General features: G+C 47.9%; 1 protein-coding gene across 2 annotated transcripts in view; it reads right to left on the bottom strand.

Moving 5' to 3' along the window:
• Positions 1 to 5,052: 5,052 nt before the first annotated feature.
• Positions 5,053 to 24,848, bottom strand: part of cps1 (carbamoyl-phosphate synthase 1, mitochondrial) — a 37,894-nt gene continuing 18,098 nt past the window's right edge. For both annotated transcript variants that reach the window (XM_035521597.1, XM_035521595.1), the window contains exons 27-38: positions 23,963 to 24,030; positions 21,887 to 21,962; positions 17,289 to 17,366; positions 15,232 to 15,339; positions 14,645 to 14,734; positions 14,154 to 14,324; positions 10,427 to 10,501; positions 9,767 to 9,865; positions 7,401 to 7,460; positions 6,926 to 7,038; positions 6,105 to 6,234; positions 5,053 to 5,718 (exon numbers count right to left, since the gene is read on the bottom strand). In XM_035521597.1, the coding sequence (XP_035377490.1) occupies positions 5,623 to 5,718; positions 6,105 to 6,234; positions 6,926 to 7,038; positions 7,401 to 7,460; positions 9,767 to 9,865; positions 10,427 to 10,501; positions 14,154 to 14,324; positions 14,645 to 14,734; positions 15,232 to 15,339; positions 17,289 to 17,366; positions 21,887 to 21,962; positions 23,963 to 24,030 (1,164 nt within the window). In that variant the 3' untranslated portion in view covers positions 5,053 to 5,622. The remainder of the gene's footprint in view (positions 5,719 to 6,104; positions 6,235 to 6,925; positions 7,039 to 7,400; positions 7,461 to 9,766; positions 9,866 to 10,426; positions 10,502 to 14,153; positions 14,325 to 14,644; positions 14,735 to 15,231; positions 15,340 to 17,288; positions 17,367 to 21,886; positions 21,963 to 23,962; positions 24,031 to 24,848) is intronic.

Raw genomic sequence — 24,848 nt, forward strand, 5'->3', positions numbered from 1 at the left:
TTACCACTGGCTCGGAAGACCTGACTGGATGGCCATTGTGCCCTCATTCAAAGACTCTTCACGCCATATTTAATGATTTAAATATGGATCTAATGACAGGAGCCCAACGTTGAGCAAAACGAGACTGCACGCCTGTGAGTTAAAAAGTTAAAAGATGTCAGAGGAGTGTCACATCCACGCCCACGAGCACATGACATCGCCTTTTAAAACACCACATGTACCCAAGGTTGTTTATATATATATATATATATATATATATATATATATATAAAGAAATGTATTTGTTAAATGACCTGAAATGAAATTACTCTTTCAAGTGCACATAAGATTGTGCCTATACTCTTGACAAACCATCCCTGCTTGGTTAAAAATCGAACACTTAAAAGCCCTGATTTCTTTTTGCCAGAGCCATGTGTAGCTTATTAGGGTTCCATTGCCTGCTAGCAGTGTAATTTTCCTAAGAGTCCATCAGGCAAACGTGACTCAGCTAATAGTCACATCAGTTGCCACTCCATCAAGCACGTCATGCACGCCAGCGGGGTCCTACCGGCTCTGCCGTGTGGGGGGTCGCTGCCTCCTGTGGTTGGGAGGTGACTGAAGTGTCATCATAACGAGAGTATAGGGAAGATGGCAGAAAACCAGGCACTACAACATCCTTGGCTCATTTCACATCTCATTTATCCCCACCACCGCCTCCCGTGCGCATTGGCGCCCTCCAGTGGGGGAGTGTGTCTGGGTCGACGGTGATGGGCGCTGCTGTGGTTGTAGAGGGCAGGAGTGATAAGGACCTACTGAGACCTGCTTGCGCACAGTTATTTACCCCCCAGAAAGGCTTTGCCTCTCAACTCAGATCTGTTTTTCATAGCATTTTTTAAACAAGATTTGTATTCTGCTGTGATTATTTAGCACGAAGCATACCAATATGTCTTTTGCAATCTCATTATAGAACAGATTAGCCTACCTGTTTTGAAATCCATGGAAATCACTGGTTACTTATCAGACGCAATAAGAAATCAGACCTTAATGCATTTGACATTTACACTCACCATCTACTACTTCATTAGAACTGTTTATTAAAAGCACCCCGTGGGCGTACAGCTAAAAGACTACAGCCCCTCTGTTGCCAGGCAGAATGTGTCAACCCCCCCCCCATCTCTTCGGTAGGGGTCCGCTCCTGACCACATGACAGCTGTTGGCAGACCACGCTCGCAAAAGTGGGCGCAAAACAGTGACATTGGCACACGTACAGAACTCCAGTGACACTGCCGTGCCTGAGGCACTCATACCAGCACAACACCCGCTAACATGCCATTACCATGCCAGAGGCACTGCTGTGGTGAAAATAGTCCCCCAACCAAATAATATCCGGTCAGCAGTGGTCCTGTGGTCAGATTCTGACCAATGGTGAGAGGGTGGTTGGTGGCTGGCAACAGACAGGCCACCTTCCAGTAAGAGTCATATACTTAATAAAGTGGTGTTAGGAGTTTGCTGTGTATATATTAAAAAGTAACAGCACGCAACTTAAAGCAGAATTACATGGTTGACCTTTAGCCACATTCCCTTCTGCAGAAAACCCTACAATAAGCTCGTAGGGAAGCAATGTGAGACTATTCTTAGTGTGTTCAGAGCTTCTTCTGATGCACACAGACACTGCCTAGCATTGCTCCAGAAGAGCCATCACCCTGCAGGGCTTAGTTCCATCCCTAATCTAACCCACCCATCACCCTGCAACCCACACATGTGCACACTCACAAAAAGCTGAAATATTTATCTCTTCCCCCCGGCATACGGGGATGTGCTACTGCTGTCTCCTCATGACCTGAGGCTGGAAACGGCACATCCAAAATGGTAATATGATGGGATAGACCACCAGACTGTGCAGGGTTAGGACACACCACAGACTCATTTCCGAACAAGAGTGCTTTTTTTTAATCTCTTTACTTTTCAGAAAGTTTGAGATTCATTATCACTTGTACTTGTTTTCAGGCCAGTTCGGGCCCCTTAGGCTTCGGCATCACCCTTAGTCTGACAAGAATCCACTTCTGATCTGTCTGCTGGTGGCTCCTGCAACATTTTATAAACTGAACTTAAAAGCAGTTAGTATATAGTAACCCATTTTATAGTACATTTTGTAGTAAATGTAACGTATAAAACAAGGTCAAGCTGAAACACATATGTTCACACACACACACACACACACACAAGCAGAAGGAGACACAAGGAAGTGACAGAGCAATGTTATTATGCCTGCCCATAAACTGCAGGTGAGGAGAAACAGATGATCCAGTGCAGTTCTTATCAGTGTTAGTCTGCTTTTACCAAAACACAGCACACTGGTTGCACAAAGAAAGGAAATATCACTGCCTTTCCCCCCATTAAATAGCCGTTACTTTCTCAATGGCCTCGAATAAGTATCTTAGGCTGTAATCTTTGCCATATCGTATTATAGCATTCAACTATGCCAGCTAAATTCAATCAAGCACTCAGCCTTGTGTGACTAGCTAATCATGACCACTGCTATCTTTACTCCCTGAACGCGGCTCCCAGAGGAGGGCCCAGGACGACACAGAGAAGAAAAACGCTTGGAAAATGATTAATGTATAATTAAAAGTTCTCAGTGCATCCGGAGTATCAATGCACATTCAAATCTTCCAGAAGACTTTACCTGACTTTCAAACTGCAAGGACAAAAAAAAACAACCATTTTCTATTGTTTACGGTAATTATGCACTTGTGCTTCCTAACGTGTTCCCCGGTCAGAGCAGTGCCAACCAAAGTGATAGACTATATAAAAGCAACAGGGGCATGTTGAAACTGTTGTCAAAAACGATGTACCAAGGATCCCTCAGGCTAAACAAGGCATGACTGTAGGCACATGTGGCCAGACGCCCCAGACATAGTACAGGCTGTATGGTAGCGAGCTAGACAGAACACTCCTGCGCTCAGCAATGTTGTCCTGTTCTATTCCACCCCAAACTCTCCAGCCATTAAACAAGCAAAGAAACAGAGAAACAAATAAATGATCATATTCCAGGGCACGTTCAAAGAGAGGAGGGTGACAGGGATATGGGATTTGTTCCTTTATTTAAATGTATACAATAAAGCAGAGATGGAATTTCACTTTTCATCATCGTTTAAAAAAAGAGGGTGAAGACAGTAAAACCAACAATTATGTTGGTTGTACTTGTAGTTTACCTCCACTATGGGTCACTGAGTATCGGGTACATTCTTCACCCTTAATGAAGAAAATAGAGCACTTCCTGTTAGAAAGTTGAGTGGCTTTGCTCTTTGGGCAATATTCACCTCCACTTCTGAGGAACGAACTGTTTTGTGCTTGGATACAAGGAGATGTTTCCTTATCTAAAGAGGACTTACCAACTCAAATGACTCAAAGGGAGGAATTTAAACCATATCTGGGGACCTTCTAAACCTGAACTATGACTCTGTCAAATGGCCTGGTCATCATGTTCAAACCTTCCACAAACTGCTAAGGCTAATATGGAACTATGGAGGAGAGCAGGATGTGGAGTCCCCTTTTTGGACTGAACTGAAAATAACTGCCCTTGGCCCAAGTGTCTTCATGTATGTACATTATATTGGCGCAGGGTTTGTTATTGTTTATCTGCAACTGCCTTTTTCTTGTCTCAAATCATCATGGGCTCACAGTATATGTCTGCAAATGTATGCCAGGCTCTTGGGTGCTTAGATGGTCAGAGTGAAAGGTGGAGGGGTGCACAGAAAGTCTTACGTCATGTTCAGTTTTACAGAACAACAGTGGGGCGTTAACTGCCCCCCGGTCAGCGAGACGTCTTCACCTGTCTGCCTCCACGCGCTGTAATGCGCTCCCTTCTTTCAGATGCACGCACTCGCACTTGGAGCGCTGAAGGAGCCTTCAAAGTCTGTTGGGCAACAGCGGAATGAAAAACACTCCAAGCTAATTAAAGCGATCTGTTCGGATCTTTGGAGAATTCGGCCGAGTTGCTTTGCGACGGCTTCGTTCGCTTATCCGCAGCTTTAATCAGCCGCCTTAATGAATGAGTTAATCTGAGGACAGCGCGAACCCACGCTATCGATTCGCGGGGAAATGTACTCGTGTTGCTGAAGGGAACGTGCTGCTTAATTTGCACAATCAATCAAACAATTAATGGAGCTGTATGAGGGAATCTGAAGCGAAGGTGCGAAGGTATACGAGCACGGCCGCGCCAAGACACCTTCAACATCCTAAACGTAGACATGAAACCGTCGACCCACCGACTGACGGATCGCCGGCATACGGAAACAAAACCGTGTGATCTCTTCAATACACAGACCGGTGGTGTTAAAGCATTCGGAAATAGTCCAGTGTGTGCGACAGACCTCTTCTCTCAGCCCGTTAGACACCGATCTGCCTCCAGTTGTGGCAGATAGCATACGTTTATCAATTAACGTTGCAAAATTGCTTGACCATCGAGGGCATTTGCACACCAGTTTATGGCGTGAAATAATTAGAATTTGCAGGTCGCATTGTAGTTGGATTAATACAAGACGCGACAAAAGGGGGACACTTGGAGGAGAGGCGGAGACCTGCGGTCAGCTCCACTCCCGCGGCAGCAATGACTCCCCTCGCGGCCGGCACGCGACACCTCGGCCTGGGCGCCAGATCCGTGGTTCATTCCGATCTCGTTATCCCACGAGGCCAATCCGTGTCCTCGCTGCAGACAAAACAAACAAACAAAAAAAACGGGAGACGCGGCGCGCGGATCCTCCCGGCACGCTGTGGCGCCACACGAGCGCAGACGCAAACCTGCGTTTGATTATCTTACGCGGTGACTCACGCGCCCGGTTTAGCTCGTGAGAACACCCCACGCTTGATTTATTGGCCCGCGCCGCGAGTTAACGCAAAGTAAACGGTATAAATCTCCTCTAAACGGCCCGATTAGAGTCACCGTCGGTTTCGAGGTAGCAACAGGCGAGGGACCCCCGCGCTGATCGATGTGTCGTTCTAGGCGATTGATAAACAATAGCAATCGGCCTTAAATTCATCTGGGAGGAAAACACCATTAACTCACTGTGCTCGGCTTTATTAAGGCAAGGGATTTTTAATTCAGTGTCCCATTACATCTCCCACAAGCGCTCTCTAAACTCTCGTTCCGTGAACAAAGATAGACAATTCATAACAAAAGGAGCAAATGAAATGTCATTTGAAAGAAGCATAAAAATTTGGTGCATGGTAATGAAAAGCACAATTTAAAACAAGTGCGTATTACTTACAGTATAACTAGTACGATTCTAGAAGGATATTGTGTGTTGGATGAACGCACGTTGCATCGTATTGTGTGTTGAGATATTAGCATGGTAAACACACTGACCTTTTCTAAAGAATGAAAATCGCTCCTTAAGCACTCACTAAATAAACACTTCTAAGCTTCTCTTCATATACATCTGCAAAAATGAGAATACACAGTACTCAACAAGTTCAGATGGGAGACGGATCGAAAAAAGTTCTTTTATCAGAAAGGATTGGCCTTTCCTTGGATTAAAGCCGAGTCTTCCCACTGGGATTCCCCAGACTTCCGGGGTGGATGCGCACTCCGGGCCATGGGGCTCAGAGAGGCTGCAGGCTGCCGGCCGGGTCCAGGCGCTCCTAGCTCTGGGCGTTCTCCAGCTGACGGTAGTGGAAAAGACTGGTGGTGTCCAGCTCGCTGGAATGCTTGACGGCCTCGGCGAACAGCTTCACCACCTGTGGGAGAAGTGGTTTAGTCCGTCGCTAAGGGAACACAGACATGAATACAGAGCGCACTACAAAAGGACCTGGGTAGGCCAGTTTTGCCATCCTGAAATTCACACACTTCTGTTTTGTTTCAGTTTGGCACGGCGCTTGGGCCCGTTTGGCTCGGTCTGCTGAACAATGGGCTGGGTCAGTAGACTGGGAACGCGGCGGGAAGCCCGCCCAAACACGTGAACCAGATGCAACAATGGCTAATCCAGCCTTTTCAAAAAAGGACAGCAGATCCTTTAGCTCGGCGGCTACCGGTTAAGGCCCGGCCCCTCTAACGACTGGTCACGTCAGACTGGAAGAGGACGGCAAAGCTAGTCTACTCGCGAGGACGAGGACGGCGGACCGACCTGGAAGTTTGTGATGAGGGGTACGCCGCAGTCCACAGCCATTCGACGGATGAGGAAGTTGTCCGTGACAAACTTTGTGTTGTTGTTAGGGAGGTTCACCACCAGGTCAATGTGGCCATCTCTGATCAGACTGTGGGCGGAGAAGAATTAAATGAAATAGACGACATCATTACACTGGCTCCTGCTGCAGTCAGTGTAACTGTGCACCAGAGAGAATTTTATCCCAGTTAAACAAATGTCCAGAAGCACCTGACATTTAGTATTTTGATCCTGTAAACACAAGACACACAAGGAAAATCTTGACCTTAAAACATTTAACCGCAAACCAGCTGAATTTAAATTTCACACCCAGGCCTCAACACAAGCTGATGTCTGCCTTCAAACAATTACCATGGAAACCAGGGCCCTGGGTGTGGAATGCCACACCGGTGGACCACACTGCGAGAACCTGTGTCTGCAAAGGGAGGGAGTGACCAGTACAGTGGGTGAGACCCTCTGTCACCCTCTGTTCCGTATTGGCTGAGAGCTGCCGCTCATGGGCTGTGACAGACAGACAGTTGGGTTTGTGCCAGTATGGCGGGTTCCCTGGCTTCTCTCAGTAGCCCTCAGAGGGAACCCTGTGCAGGACCCTGGAAAAGGATGCAGAGGTCCCTCAGCTCTCAGAGGAGGCAGGGCTGTTCGGTGGAAACGCAGTGAACGCGCACAAAGATCTGTACTTACGCAGAGGAGATCAACCACTACCATACACACAAAGCAAGGCGTCCCCATCACCCGTTAGTGAACCGTGGTGGGACTACGGAGACGACTGGGATGGTCCTGACCTGGTGATGCTGGGTAGGGTGTCCTCTTCATCCTCCTGACTGGGCCACGCCACTGGGCTCGTAGGCACATCATTAGCATTGAGCCACACCGAGGTGGCCTCTGTAGCATAAAGCTAAACAAACAAACAAACAGAGCTGTTGGACAATTTTGTGTTTCTTATGTATTCGCTGGTTATAGGTGATATTAAATCATGTGTCTGTGAAATGTACTGGATTGTTCTAAAATGAACTGAAGAACTGGTTTGCTATTCGTGAAGCAGCTTCATAAGGGTGATTAGGGATGTGCAACCAATAAACTGCAAATGGTTTCCAAATTGTTGTACCGGCTTGTAATTAGAATTAAATGTCATTCAGTCGTTGAGTGGAGGAGCAGCAGAGAGAGCAGGCTAGTTAGACAAAGACGGCACACAGCAGCCTGCACCAGAACCGAGCGGAAAGGAGCCGTCGCCAGCTGCAGGTCCGAAGCCCCACTCACCTTAAACCCCTCCTCCTTCAGCTGGTGGGCAGTGGACAGGAAGTCTGGCCTATACGAATGCTGAGAAAGAACGAGAGAGAGAGAGATAAACACACTGAGCGAGAGCCTTTTGCAGACAAATGGAAAGACAAATTTTTTAACGTCTCGGCACGTCCACATCAGGGACGTATCCAGGTTAACCACGGGGACGTAATCAGCCATCAAAAGCGGCGCTGGGCGCGGGGATTGGGGGGGGGGGGGGGAGGAGGTCCGGACGGGGATTTCACACTACCGTTAGTACCCCAGATTTCATTAAAAAAAAGAACGCGTCCAAGCCGTCCCACCCAAAGGACTTGGAGACCCCGACGACGTATTCCACCTCTCCGTACTGCGAGCCGCTATAAATCATAGATACCGGCCAAAGTGCAGAGGAGCCAATATTAAATAATAATAAAAGAGGCTTCCAGTGGCATGCGACGGACAGGAAAGAGCTCCAATGAGGTAGGCGGAGTCTGGCTAACGGCTGGGGGATTTGGATGCCCTGAATGCAATGGGCATTCACACAGCGAACACAAAAAAGTTCTCAAACGCAGCGTACACTTGAACCTTCAAGCCACATAACCACCAGTTCACCATCTGAGGGAGCGGCTCGCCTACAGAAGCTACACTCTAAAGATATTTTGCTTTGATAGAGTGATAGAATTGACATCCCCACTAAGTTTAGACTGTTTAGGGTGTTTGCAGGGGTGGGGGATATCCAAGACATGCATAATACAGTAGACCACGTCACACACACTCATGGCTTAGATCTGCACGAACATAACTTCTACATTCTAAGTTTCAATAATTTAATTTAAGATTGTACTGATGAGCCTTAATCTCTCCACGACAGTCTCCCTTGAAGTGATTAAATCGCCAGATTTGCTTAGTTTGTGCTTCGTTCCACTCCCAGCCGTAATTGATCTAATTATCTACTCAATTTGACACATTATATACGTTCATGGGCAGGACGTGCACGGCTAATTGCTGCAAGACTGCCGCGCTGCTTTGCTTGCAATATTTCACTGTAAAAAAAAAAGTTCCATTTCAAATGCGCCTTCGGTTGGTAATTTAAAAGTGACTTGGAGAGTGCTGAAGGCCTGCATCTGTAATGAGGCACAACGGTGGCTTCGTGTTTCCACATGGGCAGTGGCCACTGTGCGTATAGCACTAATCAGAAGGGTTAAATCAAAGCAAAGACACTTCAGCATGACAGAGTCCCATGTCTCTGTCTAGTGTATATAGTATATATTTATAGCATATATTGATTGCTATATATATTGATTTTCATCAATTATTTCAATTTGATTAAATATAGGTTCTAAACACCAAAATAGCTCCTCCATGCAGCTAGGAAGAAAAGGTTAAACCGCAAATATGAAAATGTCCTCAGAGATTTTCCCAGCGCCGATTCTGGCACTGATTTTACAGATGAAATCAATAAAATCAGTCAATCACCAAACCACGTCAAACAAATTTTTCATCCACGTCCTCTCCATTAGTTGCTGGGAATGCATTCTAGCTTTCCCCTCCAGTGCTTTCTGAATAAGACATTCTGTTGTATTGTTCATCTCATCTGGCCACAAACCTCAGTGGCTTCTGTGCGTTCTGCGTGTGCCACAGCCTACCACTTTCCCATCATCCTCTTCTCATTTCTCTAATCTTATCAGCTCCTTCTCCGAATCTGTTCCAAAGGGACTACGTTTTTCAACCTAGGTCTGCGCACCGAGACTATTCGCATTCTCCCCAACGAGGATGTATCATGTTGTACTGTGAACCTGAGAGGTTAAAGCTTCAGACATCTTGTTTAATATTTGTGCAATGAGTTAATTAACAAAAGGGTCAAACAAATAACTAAATAAATAAATAAACAAATAAATAAATATCGGCGTGACCATCACTTTGAGGGGTTCTTTTAACGTCTTACTAATTCTCTCCTGCTCGCGCACTCTCAAAAGACGAGCTGAAGGTGTGACCCAGGGGAGGAGGCGGCGCTGAGGACTCTGAGCGCGGGGGTCCGCGGGCGGAGCGGATGAAGCGGGCCCGGGCCGAGTGGGCCGTGCCGAGACTTCTGGGTGCCCAGCACTTCCAGAGAACATGAAAGCCTTCCGTCACGCTGGCGCTGAAAGACTACGACGCACAGGGCCGCCCTGCGATCACGAGGAATAACTACTGTCAGCCCACGTCTGCGCTTCAAGGGGCTTACGAAAAAGATACACAGATGTAGAAAGAGAGAGGGAAGGAGAGGCTGAAAGAGATGGAGAGACAGTAGGAGCTCTATGGAGGGGTGTTGGGCAGTCAACCCCAACGGGGATGGGGGGGCGTGTTGGCGTGCTGTTACTGGTTACCTGGATGCCTAAGAGGATTCCCTTCTGCGGGATCTTGAAACCAGTGGAGAGCAAGGCTTTCAGGAAGGCCGAGTAGATATTTGGTCCAAAGCAAGCCACCTGCAAAAGGAAGGACAAAAGTTGTAAACAGCAGCAGCAATAGGAGCGATGTGACCGAGAGGGACTCGTCTGCAACTTCCGCAGACTCTGCTATCACGTGAACACCGGCCTGCTGGGAAAACCGTCCTTATTTTGGAAGCGGCAGTCAGCATGCCAACGGCACGATTCGCTAATTAAACGTGCAGCGACGCCAAACGGCAGCAGGTCGCCATGCCTTCTGCTCGTTCGTCGTCTGGACGAGGTTTTATGGTTTAGCTGTTGCCAGGGGCGCCAAGCGGGGTAGTTGTCACGGAAACATAAAAACAGCAGGTTTGGTATGATCTGGAGAGGAGAGGAGGAAAAATGTGGACAGCACTGTGTGGCTTTGAGTGCCCCCTGGTGAGAGCTAAGGGGAGCAAACTTCACCAAGAACCAGCTAGTCTCACAGGAGTGGCGACGAAACTGGGAACACGGTCTGTAACCCTTCTTGTCCGTATGTAACTACACAGCCCCAGACCCCATCACGGACCAGTGAACACTAAACTGATTCAAGATAAAAGAATGATGAAGATGGCTCCATACCTCCCCAGTGGAGGCCATCTCACAGCGTAGGACAGGGTCGGCCTCTCGCAAACGCGGCCAGGAAAACATCGGCGCCTGGGGGACAGACAGACAGAAAGACAGAGCGGGAGGAAGTCGGAGAGAGAGAGAGAGAGAGAGAGAGAGAGAGAGAGAGAAGAAACTGATATTTCAGTTAGATCTTTCACTGTGTCAAACATTTAAAATAGAAATGATTAGATAATTTGGATGATAATTGAAATGACTAAAAGACTTAAGTCGAAACCTCCATTGTGCAAAATGAGTTCTTCAAATCAAACAGTGGAAATCTTTGGTGCCACTGCCACCTACAGGCTGAGGATGTGAACATCCACGCAGGTAGCTCAAACCTCCACAACACCCCACGATGTTTTATTCGCCACAGAATGCCCTCCCCAAGAGCCGCATCCATGTTTCCCACTTCGGCAGCAAAATCCCAACATGGATGTATAAACAGGAAGGCCGAGATGACGCTTTTCCCTCAAGAAGCGGAAGCCATAAACAACAAAAGGTAGGACTCTCTCTATCCGCCCTTCGGAATATTCCATATCGATGCTGATCCATTTCTCGTTTTGACTGTGAGGTAATTGGCGTGACCTCCCAGGCAGCGAAGCTCTCCCGAACCTCTCCATTCAAAGCAGCTGCCCTTCACTGCGCGCCACGGGATACAGGAGAGAGGGCACCTTCTGTGACGTCAGCGGGAGCGCCACGCGGAACGCTGTACTGGGAATCAGCTCTGAGAGGGGAGCGGCGTTAAGGCCACTAGGGGGCACGTGTCCTTTGGATGGGCTAATCAGCTCTGGATAAGAGCCTCGTTTACACATGCTGCCGTATGAACGGCCTCGGTGGGATAATGAATGCAGCCATCGGACTGGCATCGGATTGGCATTGACTACAGAAACAAAGCTGGTTGATGGCATCTGGCATGATGGCGGATGTAAAAAGGAGTCTCCAGGGAGATTATTTTTGCTCTAGAAATAAATAGTTATAACATGAACTTAGGAGGCAAGGGTTAACAACCCATTTAATAAAAGGCACAATGACTAAGCGCGAGTTCACCCATGTTTGTTTACTGTACACAATTAATCAAACAGGTCCCTGCAGGCAATGTGTTGGGCTTCTGGGAGTCAGAACGCTCGGCGTGACCAATCCCAGACTGATTGTTCCAAAGACCGATCGGTTTAGTTTTCATGACGTGCCCTTAATTTCAGACGACATAAGCACGAATCACTTCCACGCAGGGAGGTAAAACCTAATGAACGTGGAGATCAATTCTGTGTCACCAAGCAAACACCCTCCGAGTAGCCCTGCTCCGTGGTGGCTGCAGATCACGTGGTCTGCAACCTCTGCTCATGAAGGGTCTGAACCCTGAGCGGGTTAGCCTCTCCCCCAGTCACAACAGGCTTCCCATTCAGGACAGCTCAATCCGGTGTGTCCGAGGCCTGGGCCAAAGGATCCCTCTGATGCAGTGAGCCCCCCCCTATAAATGCAGCTTTTTGAAGAATGAAAAAAAAGCTTCCTCCAAATGGTGCCAAAACTGCGTGCACACAATTCCGACCCTCGCGCGACCTCAGAAAGGCATCCGTGTTGCATATTCCCCCGGAATACCAGTCAGAGTTTCATTGCTTTTGTTGTGCTGTTTAGAAAAACAATGGAAAAGATCCAGTGGAGACTCGTTAGGCGGAAAAAATCCACAACTGTGAGGGTTTTTTTTCCTTCCCTTTGTCCCCCTAAGCTGGAGAGGAGAGTGAGCGGAACATTGCCCGAGTCCTGAAGCTGTCTGGAGCCTCTGTTACTGTCAGTATATGCAGGGAAGCACGCACACACACACACACACACACACACACACACACACACAATATATATATTATTTATTAACTATTATTGGCCTCTAGCAGAAGCCTGCAATGTGCAAATTAGCTGGCCAATAAATCACATTGTTTACTGTGTGCTGTGAGCACTCGGACCAATAATCAGACCAATATGAGACCAATATCCGAGGTTCCAGATGAGTTCCGTGGGTGTTCACAGGCTCTAACAGTGAATAAAGAATTCTATACTGGCCAGAAATTCATCACAAGACTTTTTTTGGGGGGTTAATCATCAACCTCAGTGTCACTATGTAGCAGGACACTTGCAGTTATAACATTACATGAAAACATTCTGCAATCAGCGTGCAAACACATAAGGAAACGGCGAGAATAACACAGCAAGAGAAAGAAGCAGAGGCGAGTGGTGTTGGGAGCATAGCAGAGGTGTGAGGCATTCACAAACTGGCATCTTTATACCCAAACCTCTAGCTGTAGTGGCATATGCTAATGAGCGTGATGCGTAGTGAAGCGTTATGCAGGTGCACTTGGCATGAGGGAGCCGTCAGCATGCGCACGAAACAGAATCAGGCCTTCCCTGAAAACGGCTGTAATAAGAGCCGGATTTAGCTGCAGAAATCCATGGAACTTACACAAAAGATAGAGGTTTCCATTAACGTGAAGGGGAAAGATGAGAAACTCTGATCCCACCAGTAGGGGGAGACTCTGAGCTGGCCATCTGGGTGCTAATGTCAGGTCAGAGGCTGCAGATCCTGACCAAACCCAATAACTCATGACTGATACCCCAAGTCCAAAGCAAACCTCAGACAGCTCAGCAGAGAGAGAAACAAAACGTCGTTCTTCTTCTTAGAGAGAAAGAGAGAGAGCTAAGGTAGTAGAAATGGCAGAGTAAGAGAAAAGAGAGCGAGAGAGTATGTGTGAGAGGTATAAAAAGAAACTGAGAAAGAAGGACAGTGAAGATGACAGATGAGCTGTAATGAAAATGTAATATCTTCTTGGAATGAATCGTCTTTTGAGTGAACCTCTGAGCACCGAGCGTTTACAGTGTCCACATATTCTCTTGCTGCCGGGCAGGATTCCGCATCCGTGTCCCCCGTCCGGACCTCTCCCTGGGCCTCTGCGAGAGTCGCTCCCACGTTTAATATTCTGCTTGGCGGCCGAACCGGCTTCTCGAGGCTCGGAGCATGGTGGGAGCAGGAGGCAGGGATTATCCCTGCACGATTGCCTCCTCATCACTGCCATTGTGTCTCGACTCTTCCGTAATTACAGAGGAAATTACTTTGGGAGAGGAGAGACCGTGCTCAAGATGCAAGCACCCCAGACTCCCGATCCAAGACTGCCTCCACGCTTACTGATGGAACTGATGTCTCAAACACTCCTGGTAATTTAACAGCTAGCTGGAGACGTGTACAGCAAGTACACCCACACCCACACCCACCCACACACCCACACACGTCACCCCCACCTTCAATGCCTGTGTCATTTAAAGACAAATTAAATGCTTGAAGACCGAATTGTCTGGAGAGTATGAATCTTGCATTAAAGCGTGCAGTATCCACCTCAGTTTAACATTAATTACTTTACCCCTTTGTGGAGGTAATAACCATGAGACTCCTTACACAGAGGATATCAGATGACTGAACAGAAACGTTTGGGCTGGGTTATATTACACTTTGTGCTATATTAGAATTTGGTCTAATTTGGCCAATCCTCAAGAATGTGGTTAAAAGTACAAAAGAAAAAAAGCACTCGATCTGTTTAAGACTCGATTGCAAAAACGCTTGGACAAAAACGGCCCATGGCCACACCCACACATCTAGCCACACCTCTAGCCACTGATGCATGTGTGCACGCGCACACCCACATCCCCACACACCCCCTACCTTGATGCCCACGTAGTCCACAGGGATAATGGGCTTCTCCAGGGTGGGAAGCTGGGCCTCGTTCAAGGGCTCCCCCACCATCACCCTGGTGGCCACATTAATGAAGTCCACACCGATGGTCTTGGACACGAAGGGGAAGGACCGGGAGGCGCGCAGGTTACACTCGATCACCTGCCAATCAGAAAATTACGCTACAAACGCAGCCCGCACTCACCAGAGAAGGGAAAGCTTGGCGAGATGGCGCAATCGTTACCTAGCAGTTGACCAGCGGCCATTACTCGGCGTGTTTCAACTGCCATGCTTAAAAATGCTGGTTACATTTTTATTTTTCAGCTTTAATTAATTAATAATTTCGTTTTTTAAAAAATGTATCGCTGTGAATATTAAATTCCACTTTTAGAAGCTGGTTGGCCCACAAGACATGGAAAACTCAATTTAACTTCTAAAGTCCACACTTATATTTCATAGGGAATCAAGCACCAATAACTTACCATCACATCGTTGCCTTTCACCAGAAACTGAGTGTTAAATGGCCCTGAAATCTCAAATGCCTTCGCAATTTTCCGGGTGGCAGTCTTCACCTGAAAATTCCCGTCAGGAAAAAAAAAAAAAGGAATAAAGTAAAATGACACGCAAGCCTGTGAACCATAACTCAAGTTTAAAACCTTTACTTATGCATGGGAGAGAGGGATCATATCAATCACGTTCGGGGTTACACGCGCGCCTTCGTCGAATCAGGACTGAACACGGAGAGCCAGACGTTACGGAAACGGAATGCAAAAGAAACTTTATATGACACCTATGACAAACCGAGCTGGACTTGGGAGGAAGCTGTTTGATCGCAGCACGGGGTGGGCGGGTTATTACTGCCTCAGCATAAACGACTTTCCGATCTGAAACAGGCTTCTTACTGCGTTATGATTCCGTCTGACAGAACGCATAAACATATATTGATTGTATGTCGGGATCAAACGCCGGAGTGCGTGACTCTCATCGGTCTGTGCTACACAACTTGACATGGAGAAAATCACATCAAGGAAGTGAAATGCAACATTAAAAGACAAAAAGGATGACAGACCTTCTCCAGGGCTCCTTGGCTGATGGTCTGGGTCGGCAGAATAAGTGTGGCATCTCCCGAGTGAACGCCGGCGTCCTCCACGTGTTCGGTAACGGCATGGGCCAACACCTAGAAGGACACCGGGAACACCAATCAGCCAAGCTGACCAAGGTTTGACTGGAACATTTTGACAACATTCAACATTTGACAACACTCATTCTGGTTACTTTTTAAAACAATATTTCTCAAGCCCCCCCCAAGGATGGAGACAAGGTAGTTTGGAATGTACCACAGGATCTTCCAGACAGCAAATAAATCCAACTCCTCCCCTATTACATACGAGTCGCTCTGAGGCAAAGTTAAAACAACATTAGGTTAAATTCTCAGCGTTTACAGTATGAGTATTAGTGACCATGTTCCCGTGCTGCGTTGTGCAATTCTTTGCTTATTAAAATCTCCGGATTGCCTCTGAACACACAAGTGTTCTAACTGACACTCCAAATGGGGGTGACATCGGTGAACCACACCCATCACAGCCCTTCTGTTGAACCTCGCAGCACAACTCGGAGACGTTTCAGACAGCCGAGGCACAAGCACTTGGCATCCTTTACCTAAAACACAGCAGATCAGTGAACTGTGGAACCCAAGCCAAGCTGGTGGGCTCCCAAAACCTCACCTCGCCATCTCCACCAATGAGATCACACTGTGAAAAAGGTTGCGTGGTGCTGTTCTTTATTTGACCACATTCACGAGGGCAGACGTGCTATTTGCATGCATGCCATCGCTTTCAAAAACGGCTGACGTCGATAAACCCGGTTCAAATCGGATTTGAAACGGCCTGAACAGATGAGATTGACTGACGTTCGAAGAAAAAGATCAGATATGTGAGTGGGGGGGACACAAATAAATTGGATCTGACAGCCTATCTGAGCACAGTTCTAATCTGTTTTGCTTCTTCCGCAAATCCAGCGCTTAGCTGAATAATCTCTGTACAGTAGACTCTCATCCCACGTCCATTTACTCTGCACCATTTCCCAATAAAGGTCTGCCAGGTATTCAGTGTTTCTAATGTGGACTGTTTGTAGGTCCCTGAAGACTAGACTGGCAAACCCTGCACTACAGAACACCTCCCCATAGGAGTAAAAGACTTCATCGCCCCTTTTTGCTCTTTCCACTGGCTTTTCTAAGGAGGCCTGTATGTGGTTTCTGGCACCTGCGCTGTTAGATTTGCAAGATTATTACAACATCCCTTACTGTAACGCCCGGGGCCTTCACGACTGTTTCCCAAACGCCTGTCCACAGCCACATTAGCAGTAGCGCTTACGGTTTAGACCGAGACCGTGGAAAAGCACAGATGCACTGTGATGAGAGCTTAACTCAGGAAAACTGCAAACCAAAACACAACCAGGATTTGCATGCATAACCACTTAACCCACTCTTCGAATTGGTTCCACAAATTTATTTATTTATTTAAAAAAAAAAAAAAACAAACCCCCCTAATGAACTTATCACCTAGGCATGCACTCGACCAAGGGATGGATTGTCAACGTATCAGCGTAAACATTTAACCTGGCTGTTCGCACAAGACGAGCTGGTCTGTGGTATGAAAGGACAATGAAAACAGACAGAAGCTGAAGAGGACCAGACTGGGAGAGCAAAAGAACGGCGTTCCTAACGTGGCATCTAACATTTGTTTCCATTAAGGCTGCTATTATGGCGCGATAACATCCCTGTTCCAGAAGGTAACCCACAACAGATGAGAACCTCCATCTGCCTCGTAATCAAGAGACACTCGTGTGGCTCTGTGATTCGGAAGCACAAATTCAATCAGAATCAAGTGTTTCACATTTAGCTTTTGACCGATTTCAATTTAATGCATCCGGGTTTTTCTTATCTTTGCCAGATAAACCTCTGCCTAACCCGTTTTCATCGCTTCATGCATCATATCCTGCACGCGAGAGCACGCGCTTGTTGATGATGTGTACAGCAGTGCCGTGTGCATCACCGGAGTGCCACAAACAAGCAGCATTCGTGACAAGCTTTGCTTTAGGCACTCGTTACCGTGAGTGCGGTCTGACCTTGCCAGCCTTGGCTACGGCGTCCACTTCCACCTCTCGGGCGCCGCGGATGAACTTGGTGATGACCACCGGATGCTCCTGTTGTGTAGAAGAACAAAATGTGTGAAGATGGACAAGAAGACGGAGTCATGCTATAAGAGAAAAGACTGAACTGGATTAAAAACAAGATACAAAAGAAAATTCGTTAATCAGGGGAGCAAAACAATCAGTACTGGCATTGTTACAGTACGAAATACTTGTTTTTCATAATTAGCGAGCACAAGATTACAAATTAGAACAAGCCAAAAAGGCTAATGAACTGGAATATAAAAATAGAAAATAGAAAAATGAAAATTCCAAATCCAAATACAGGGTACTTTTAGTGTGGTATACAGCATCGGACTAATTTGCTGAGAGGCAGTGGGAGAATGGAGGGGCGGAGCCATGTTGCACCCATGCAGCCCTTTGATGGGAATCAACCAATAGCAACGAGTCAGAGGTCAGACTCAGCAAAGGACTCGTCACTCGACACCTGCCTTGAGCCATGATCCATCAGAACGAGCCTCTTTGAGGATCTGCCTTGGCAACACACAGAATGGATGTTCGTCTCGACGGAGGACAATGGTCTCTCAGACAGACACTCTGTGTATGGGTCCGCGCGTGCGCGTGTATGAGTGTGAGTGAGCGACAGAGAGAGAGAGAGGGAGAGAGACACCTTTTTTCTATTCTAAACTGTTTTTTTTATGTACTCGTCTTGAGCCCAGCCATAGCTAGACCTGCCACCATTTCAAGCTTGACTTTTTTTACTGCCTTAGAACAGTTTCTTTTTCATTTTATATATATTACACACACACACACACACACACACACACACTTCTCATTTCTCCAAAACCTCGAAATACACTGCAATGCCACTATGACGAAAAGGCATGAGAGTCTAGGACGTTCTCCCTGTCCAAACACCTGTGATTCATTAAGCAATGGGAGCAGGTGATCTGAGATCAAAACAAGAAGCTTGGCACATATGGGCTGTAGACAGTGACTCTGAGAAGGAGTGGGGAGGAGCAGGTGAAGGGGAGGTGTTGGATGGAGCAGGAGGAGGAGAAGCTGTGGGGAGGTACATGCAGTGGGAGGCACAGGCAGTGGAAGGATGGTGGTTTGATGAACTGACAGGGCAGGAGAGAAAGACAAAGAATTAAAAAGACAAGAGACGTAGTTTGTAGGGGGTTAACGAATATGGATAAAGGGTGAGAGACAGGGAGACTGACAAGTCCATCAAGCAAAACACTAGTTACGCATGTAACTGTAGTCACACGACTGGTGGATGATCACAGGGGCTTTTACACAGGAGGCAAGTCTTTGCTCTGCTGGCTACAGACCGAGATCAAAACCAACCATGCAGTGAGACCGCATACAACATAACTGAGGCTGCATCTTCTCATGTCACACAACAGTCTGTTCTCACTTACCTTGAGTGAGCAAGAACCCTGGCGACCATCTACTACTCACATAAGCACAGTTGTCGTCTGCCGTCGTACAGAGCGGCAAACTCAGGGGTACAAAATATAATCTCAATGCACAGAGGGCCACAGGGTGTGGATGCCAGAGCTGGCCCCCCTCAGATAGGGCCTCCCAGCTGGGAAAGTAGGCCCCTCCACACCAGGAGCTCCCACGAAAATCCTCATTGCAGACACAACTGAACAAGAAACCGTGGCCAATAAAAGGAAAGGACGATCCATCCTCAGGAGTCCCTTGATCAATCACGTGCCGGGACGTCTGTGCCTGGGTCAGTTCTGAGAACCAATGCTGGTAATGGGTCCTGTCCAACAAGGCAAACAGATCCACTTGGAGTGAGCCCATGTTCAGAGGTTTTGTGCAACAGCCAACAGCACACATAACCTAGTGGCACCATAGTGGTTCACATAACAGCTTGTGCACAGACTGAGAACACGAGCATACATCTCCCCTGCTGGGCAAGGAGGAAGTGTGTGAGGGGACCAGGACGTGGACGTGGGCCACCCCAGATAGGCAATACACAGACGATCTCCAAGGTCAGAGGACTCTCAGGCAGTAGGGAGACATGTGCACCAGCCCACGTCTGGGGTGCACAGGGTACGGCTGGATACCTTTCAGGCACGTTTGGATTTGGGTGTGTTTGGACGTGGAGGGTCCGCATCACGGCCAACTGTGTAGTTGTGGTGGGGCCAAATACGGCACCGTTAGGTCCAGAACAACACTGGGTCAATCCAGGGTCAGTGAAACTAACATGAACTGAGATGCCAGGACAAAACCGACTCGTCTGTAATGGTAAAAGCTGGCTATTCTCCCAGTTTACATCGAGGCCCTCCGGCTGAATGTGGTCCAGCATTCTGGGTGTCTCTAAACGCGCACACCAGCCATTAGTCGAGTTATAGCAATATTTTCATTCCCTGAGCGATCAAAGAAGAAAGCCTGATGAGCAAGAACCTAAACTATGTCCTGAATGGCACAGCAAAGAAACCACTTGTGTTCTGAAATCACAGGCATGTGGAAATTCCCCATTCTTGACAACCAATTCTTCTTTGTAGACACTGTTGAGAATGGCTGCAGTATACAACCCATGAAGAGGTAGCACTTTTAAGAATGCATTTAAATCACAGGAGGTCCAAACTTGGATGTAGGCTTCTGTCTTACATAAGAACAATAAAGTAACTGAATAGAAGCCGTCTAGTGGAACATGAAGGTCCACAATATTGTTGCTCCTGGGCCTGGAGGAAACTGGGCACATGAACTGGGTGTCAAGCGACCCTCAGATAAGGTCGACCATCAATCTTCAAAAAGACCAGCTGCTGGGATGTGGCAGAGGTTCCTACACCGGTCAGGACACCTGAGGTCAGATGATTGCCAACTTTCCTCATGGGGTTTGGGAACCAAGAGAAAAGCCGCAGCAAAAGCAAAACGGTTGCTGGACACTCTGCTGCAGAGGATGGCTCAGCCCCGAGAAGGTGAAGCTAACTGTGGTTAGGGGGTCTGAACACCTCACACCAAATCCCCCATCTGGGCTGAGTTACACAAAGTCTGCATTTGATGCAGCTATGGAGAGGATATCAAAACCTCCATCCGCGGCGTGCCTACTGTGCAACGTGGGCTCCAGAGGGGCTACGGGGCTGCTGCGTCTGTGACGACATCAAGGGGGATTTTATTTGAGGCATGTCTGACAGGCGCAGCCCTGCTTGTTCAGTCAAACTCGGAGTGGATTTCTTTTTCTTCCGTGGCGTAGCTGGATTTTTCGGCCGGGCGGCGTTCGGTCGGCTTCCCCACCTTAGCCTGCACAGGCAGCCCTGATCCTTTCAGACGTCACCTCGCCTCTCCTGGCACTGAGCCAGCAGAATAACCACGCAGCTCGCGTGCAGGTTCGTTCCGAACCAAGACGTGATGAGCGTGAAATGGTGGCCACCGCACGACTCCGGCGCGTTTGGACGCAACGCGCGACAACCCCAAGAATGCATTACTGCGTAACTTTGAGTTTCAGCGTCAGGTCAAAGGCGAGACGGGTTAGAGACGCGAAGATGCAGGGCACGGCCACAGGTTCAGGAGCGCTGCGGATGCACGTCTGCGGCCAGGCGACGTCCGGACAAGGTTGCAGGTAGATGAAAGCTTGCGCAATTCAAGGCTCCGCTTCAGTCTTCACTTTACCAAAGTCAACAGAATTCCAACCACAGAAATGAGCTGTGTTCGAAAGGGATGAGTGGTTGGAAAATAAATCCATTGTTAATCCAGTCCCAATGTCAAGCTAGGCTCTAGGTACAAGGTGATAAGGAAAAGTAGGCCATCAACAGCCCATAGTGAATGAAAACGATCACTTCGATGGCAAAAACAGACTGGAGGAAGACTGGTGTGTGACAGAACAACGCAGCCCGGGTGACCTCACGTAGCCTCACTCAGCTACTGTGTTGGTGTATACATTTGTCATCCTGTATCAGCGGATTTGTAACTACACCATGAAAGTTCCCTCGTGGTGGTCAGGACGGAATCCAAGAGGGAAGATGAACCTTAGCCTAAGTGAGTGCACTGTGTGTGTGTGTGTGTGTGTGTGTGTGTGTACACAGAAAACGTAAATTATTGTTAATTTCACCACACTTAACCATCAAAATATGGGTCCTTAAATACAAAAGGTCTAATCTCAATACAACCGCCCAATTAAATATTTCCCTGAAGAAACAATTCACCACGGAGTGCACTCTTCAAGGGAGAGACAGTCACCGTACTGCATCCAGACTGGCCAGAAGTGACGAAGCTCTTCCTCCCCCTTAAAGCATATAGGGAAGAACTTTCTTTAATCTCCAGTCTTCCCCCGAGAGGCATGGAAAAGCCCCTTTAGGACCAGTACTGCCCCTCAGTCACAGATCCCGCACGGGTTCTGGAAAACTTGCAGATTGTATGGTACTTTTTTTTTGTTTTTTGTTTTGTTGTTGTTAATATGAGTGACCTCCAGAAGAGGTGAGTTTATAGCATTTATACTGCAACATTCTTAAATCAGAGCAGTTCTGACTGATTTATGGTAACGTGTTCTAACTCTTGGTTGTAAAACCAACAGTTTGGCGTGAGGTAGTGTGTGATCAGAAGAGGGATGGGCTCACCTGTGAAACCTGGGCTGCCTCCTCCAGAAAGCGCTTCATCTCTTCCTCACCATAGGCCACATTCATTGCCGAACCACTGAAGGAGAAAAAAAAAATTACAATAACCATGTACTATAAATGAAACAAAACAACTAATAACTTCATTTACAGCAGACCTGTCTGCTGCTTCTGATTTAGCCTTCAGGGAGAGCAGTGACTCAGCAGAGAATTAAGAGTTGAAGGACAAAACTGTGAAAAGGGATGAATACAAAAGAGGAAAGCAGGAGAGACGAATCAAAGCAGGGAAAGAGATCTCAGCCAGGCAAACTCCTAGGCTCCTCCGAGTTGAATCCATAATTTAATCCATAAATACTTGCCAGGACCATCTGAGATTGTTATTTCTGGCTGTTATGGCATCGTTAGCATTTTCCAAATGTCTTTTCATCTTCCCAAATGGCTGGACTCGTAGGCGGTCCATGCCGGGTTTACTTTTAACAAGCCGGACGTATATTCCTGAGAAACAGCATGCTTCATTCTGAACTACCGTCATTGACATGGTTCTTTGACCTGCCTCGCCTGACAGCACACGATGAGCTGTGAAAAGTCCAAACGTCACCCAGGTGCAAAGCATGCGGCCCAGGCGAACCGGCTGAGCGGAGCCGAGCCTGACAGGTGCAGTGTCACGAGTGGCGTTCGCTTTGTGCCACAGCCTGAGGCGCACGGAGAGCACTGTGGGTAGCGGTCGCGCGGTGTTAGTCGAGTGATGGGGCCTCTGAGACTCCGGTGCTGAGAGCACGGGCCTCGACAGGGTGGTTCTGCTGACGCACGAGTGCAAAAAAGAAACACAAAACAAGTTTTGCACCGAGGAGGTAAAAAGGTACACCGAGTACAGTTTTACACGGAAACCTACACGTTTGACAGGAGTTTTAACTGAGGGAAGCATGGAAGTCTGCAGTCTCTCCAAATACAGACTGGAAAAAATTCTTTGTTCCTGCACAAGCACTACTACAGCACCTGGACAGAGCATGTGGAAAAATGGGAGTTATAGTAATATTCCCATAACATGGAATTTACAAAAGGTAGCTTTTCCTTCTTGATAAATGGTGATAACTTCATGACTAATGTCCATTAATGAGTATGGCACGTCCGATTGGTTCTTTGTCCGTTACGATGCACGTTTGTCCATGGTGTGAAGGAAGTACTGGTGATGTACAGCACACGCGGCGGGACGAGTCGGGCCTGGCCGATGGTACCCGCCACCGCCGGACGACCAGAGGATTGGGTGCCTTTCACAAACACTGGTGGCTTCACACTGGCAGTTACACCGATCGTTCTGATTATGGGCGTGTTGTTAAGCTTTAATGGATGTGGTCTTATAATGTTATCATCGCCATGCCACCTGCCGTGCTGTGCACAACAAGCCCACAGTAGCGGGATAAAACCACGATTTTCGCTTGGCTTACATCATGTTCGGGGACAAGTAGCAGAGTGGCTGTTAACAAACTGTCTTGAGCAACCTCTTAACGCCCAGAAATGAAATCAAAACAGATTAGAACAGCAGGGAGAACGTTTAATGCAAAGCAAGACTGAAAAAAAAGGGAAAATAAATAAATAAATTAAATGCCGCAGCTCGCGAAATTGCTCCTGTCGGTGGAGTCATTTAGGGTAAGTGAGCAAACTGACTCTCGCCCTCTAGCTGCGTGTGTGTGGGTGGTGTGTCTGTGTGTTTGACTTGCTCTCGCGGGAGAAGTGGCACAAAATGGCTGTCGAGAGGGGGCCTAATTTCCCCGCCAGCCGAGTGTGGAGAGCACGTGCCCGTGATTAGGAGCGACTGGGCTCTCCAGGTCCTGCCGAGTGTAGGCGTGGGCCTTGATGAGCCACGTATCTCGGGGACACGGCACTTTGAGCAATCAGCGTGTGTGATGAGTGCTTCAGTCACAACGCACCATGGTCAAGGCAGACATTTTGTCAACAGAGAGAAACAAAAGTCCCGTAATGTAAACTCAGTTATGAGAGGGGCATCACTTCAGCCCACGGGAAATGTCCAGAGTAGAAGAAACTCCATATTAGTATTTGAACAGTGTCTGTTCTACTCACCTGAGAACGTAGGACGGACGCAGGAGGCAGGGGTAACCTACTTTCTTGGCAAAGGCGAATGCATCATCCTAAACCACACACACACACAATAAAGAAAGTGTCAGTCAAGCTACTCTGTGCTCCTCAACTTCACATACTTTGTGACAGGAAGCAGACACGGGGGAGGCATCTAAACATGTGTTACTGGATCACAGAGCAAATCACTGCAGACCGAATATTACTTATTACTAGAAACTTATAAACCAACCAACCAAACAGTGAACCAAATCCAATGCCTTCCCAACACAATGCAGAAAACCAGCAGCCAAACCTAGGGGGAGCCCCCCACCACCACCTCTGGATTTCTTTCTATATTATATATTTCTTTTTCTCCAGTCTGAGTGAGACTGCTCTGAGCATGTGTGGTACCAAACTGTCTGTGAATCATTCAAAGTAATGGCTCAAACGGCCGAGCGGCACAGCGCATGACGGACGCTGAGGCAGGACCTTTAGGAAACAATCCCCAGTCTCCGGAGCTACGGCACGGCATGTTCTAGTCAGCGCGTGAGCTGAAGTGCAAGGTTCAGGGCTCAGGACACTGTCCTCACCACGGTAACAAGGGGGCCAATTAAAACATAGACAGCGCCACGGGCACACCTGCCCCGTCCATCTTTGGCTCACCAGCCAAGGCTACAGGGAGCTGGCTCGGCCCTCGGAGCCGTCGGAGGCACTTCCGGACGGCATGCTCCTCCGCTGTTGGCCCATGCCTGACCCGGAAGCACTCGGCAGTCAGCAGGGGCACGGCTGGCGGTGATAGCTCGGTGCCGTGGGCACGTCCGAGGGTAAGAGTCGGGACTGGGTGCAGAAAGTGCTCACATGTAGGGCTGGAAGAGGGCTTTTTTTTGGG

The sequence above is a fragment of the Electrophorus electricus genome, chromosome 2 (assembly GCF_013358815.1).
Source record: "Electrophorus electricus isolate fEleEle1 chromosome 2, fEleEle1.pri, whole genome shotgun sequence".
Taxonomy (NCBI): domain Eukaryota; kingdom Metazoa; phylum Chordata; class Actinopteri; order Gymnotiformes; family Gymnotidae; genus Electrophorus; species Electrophorus electricus.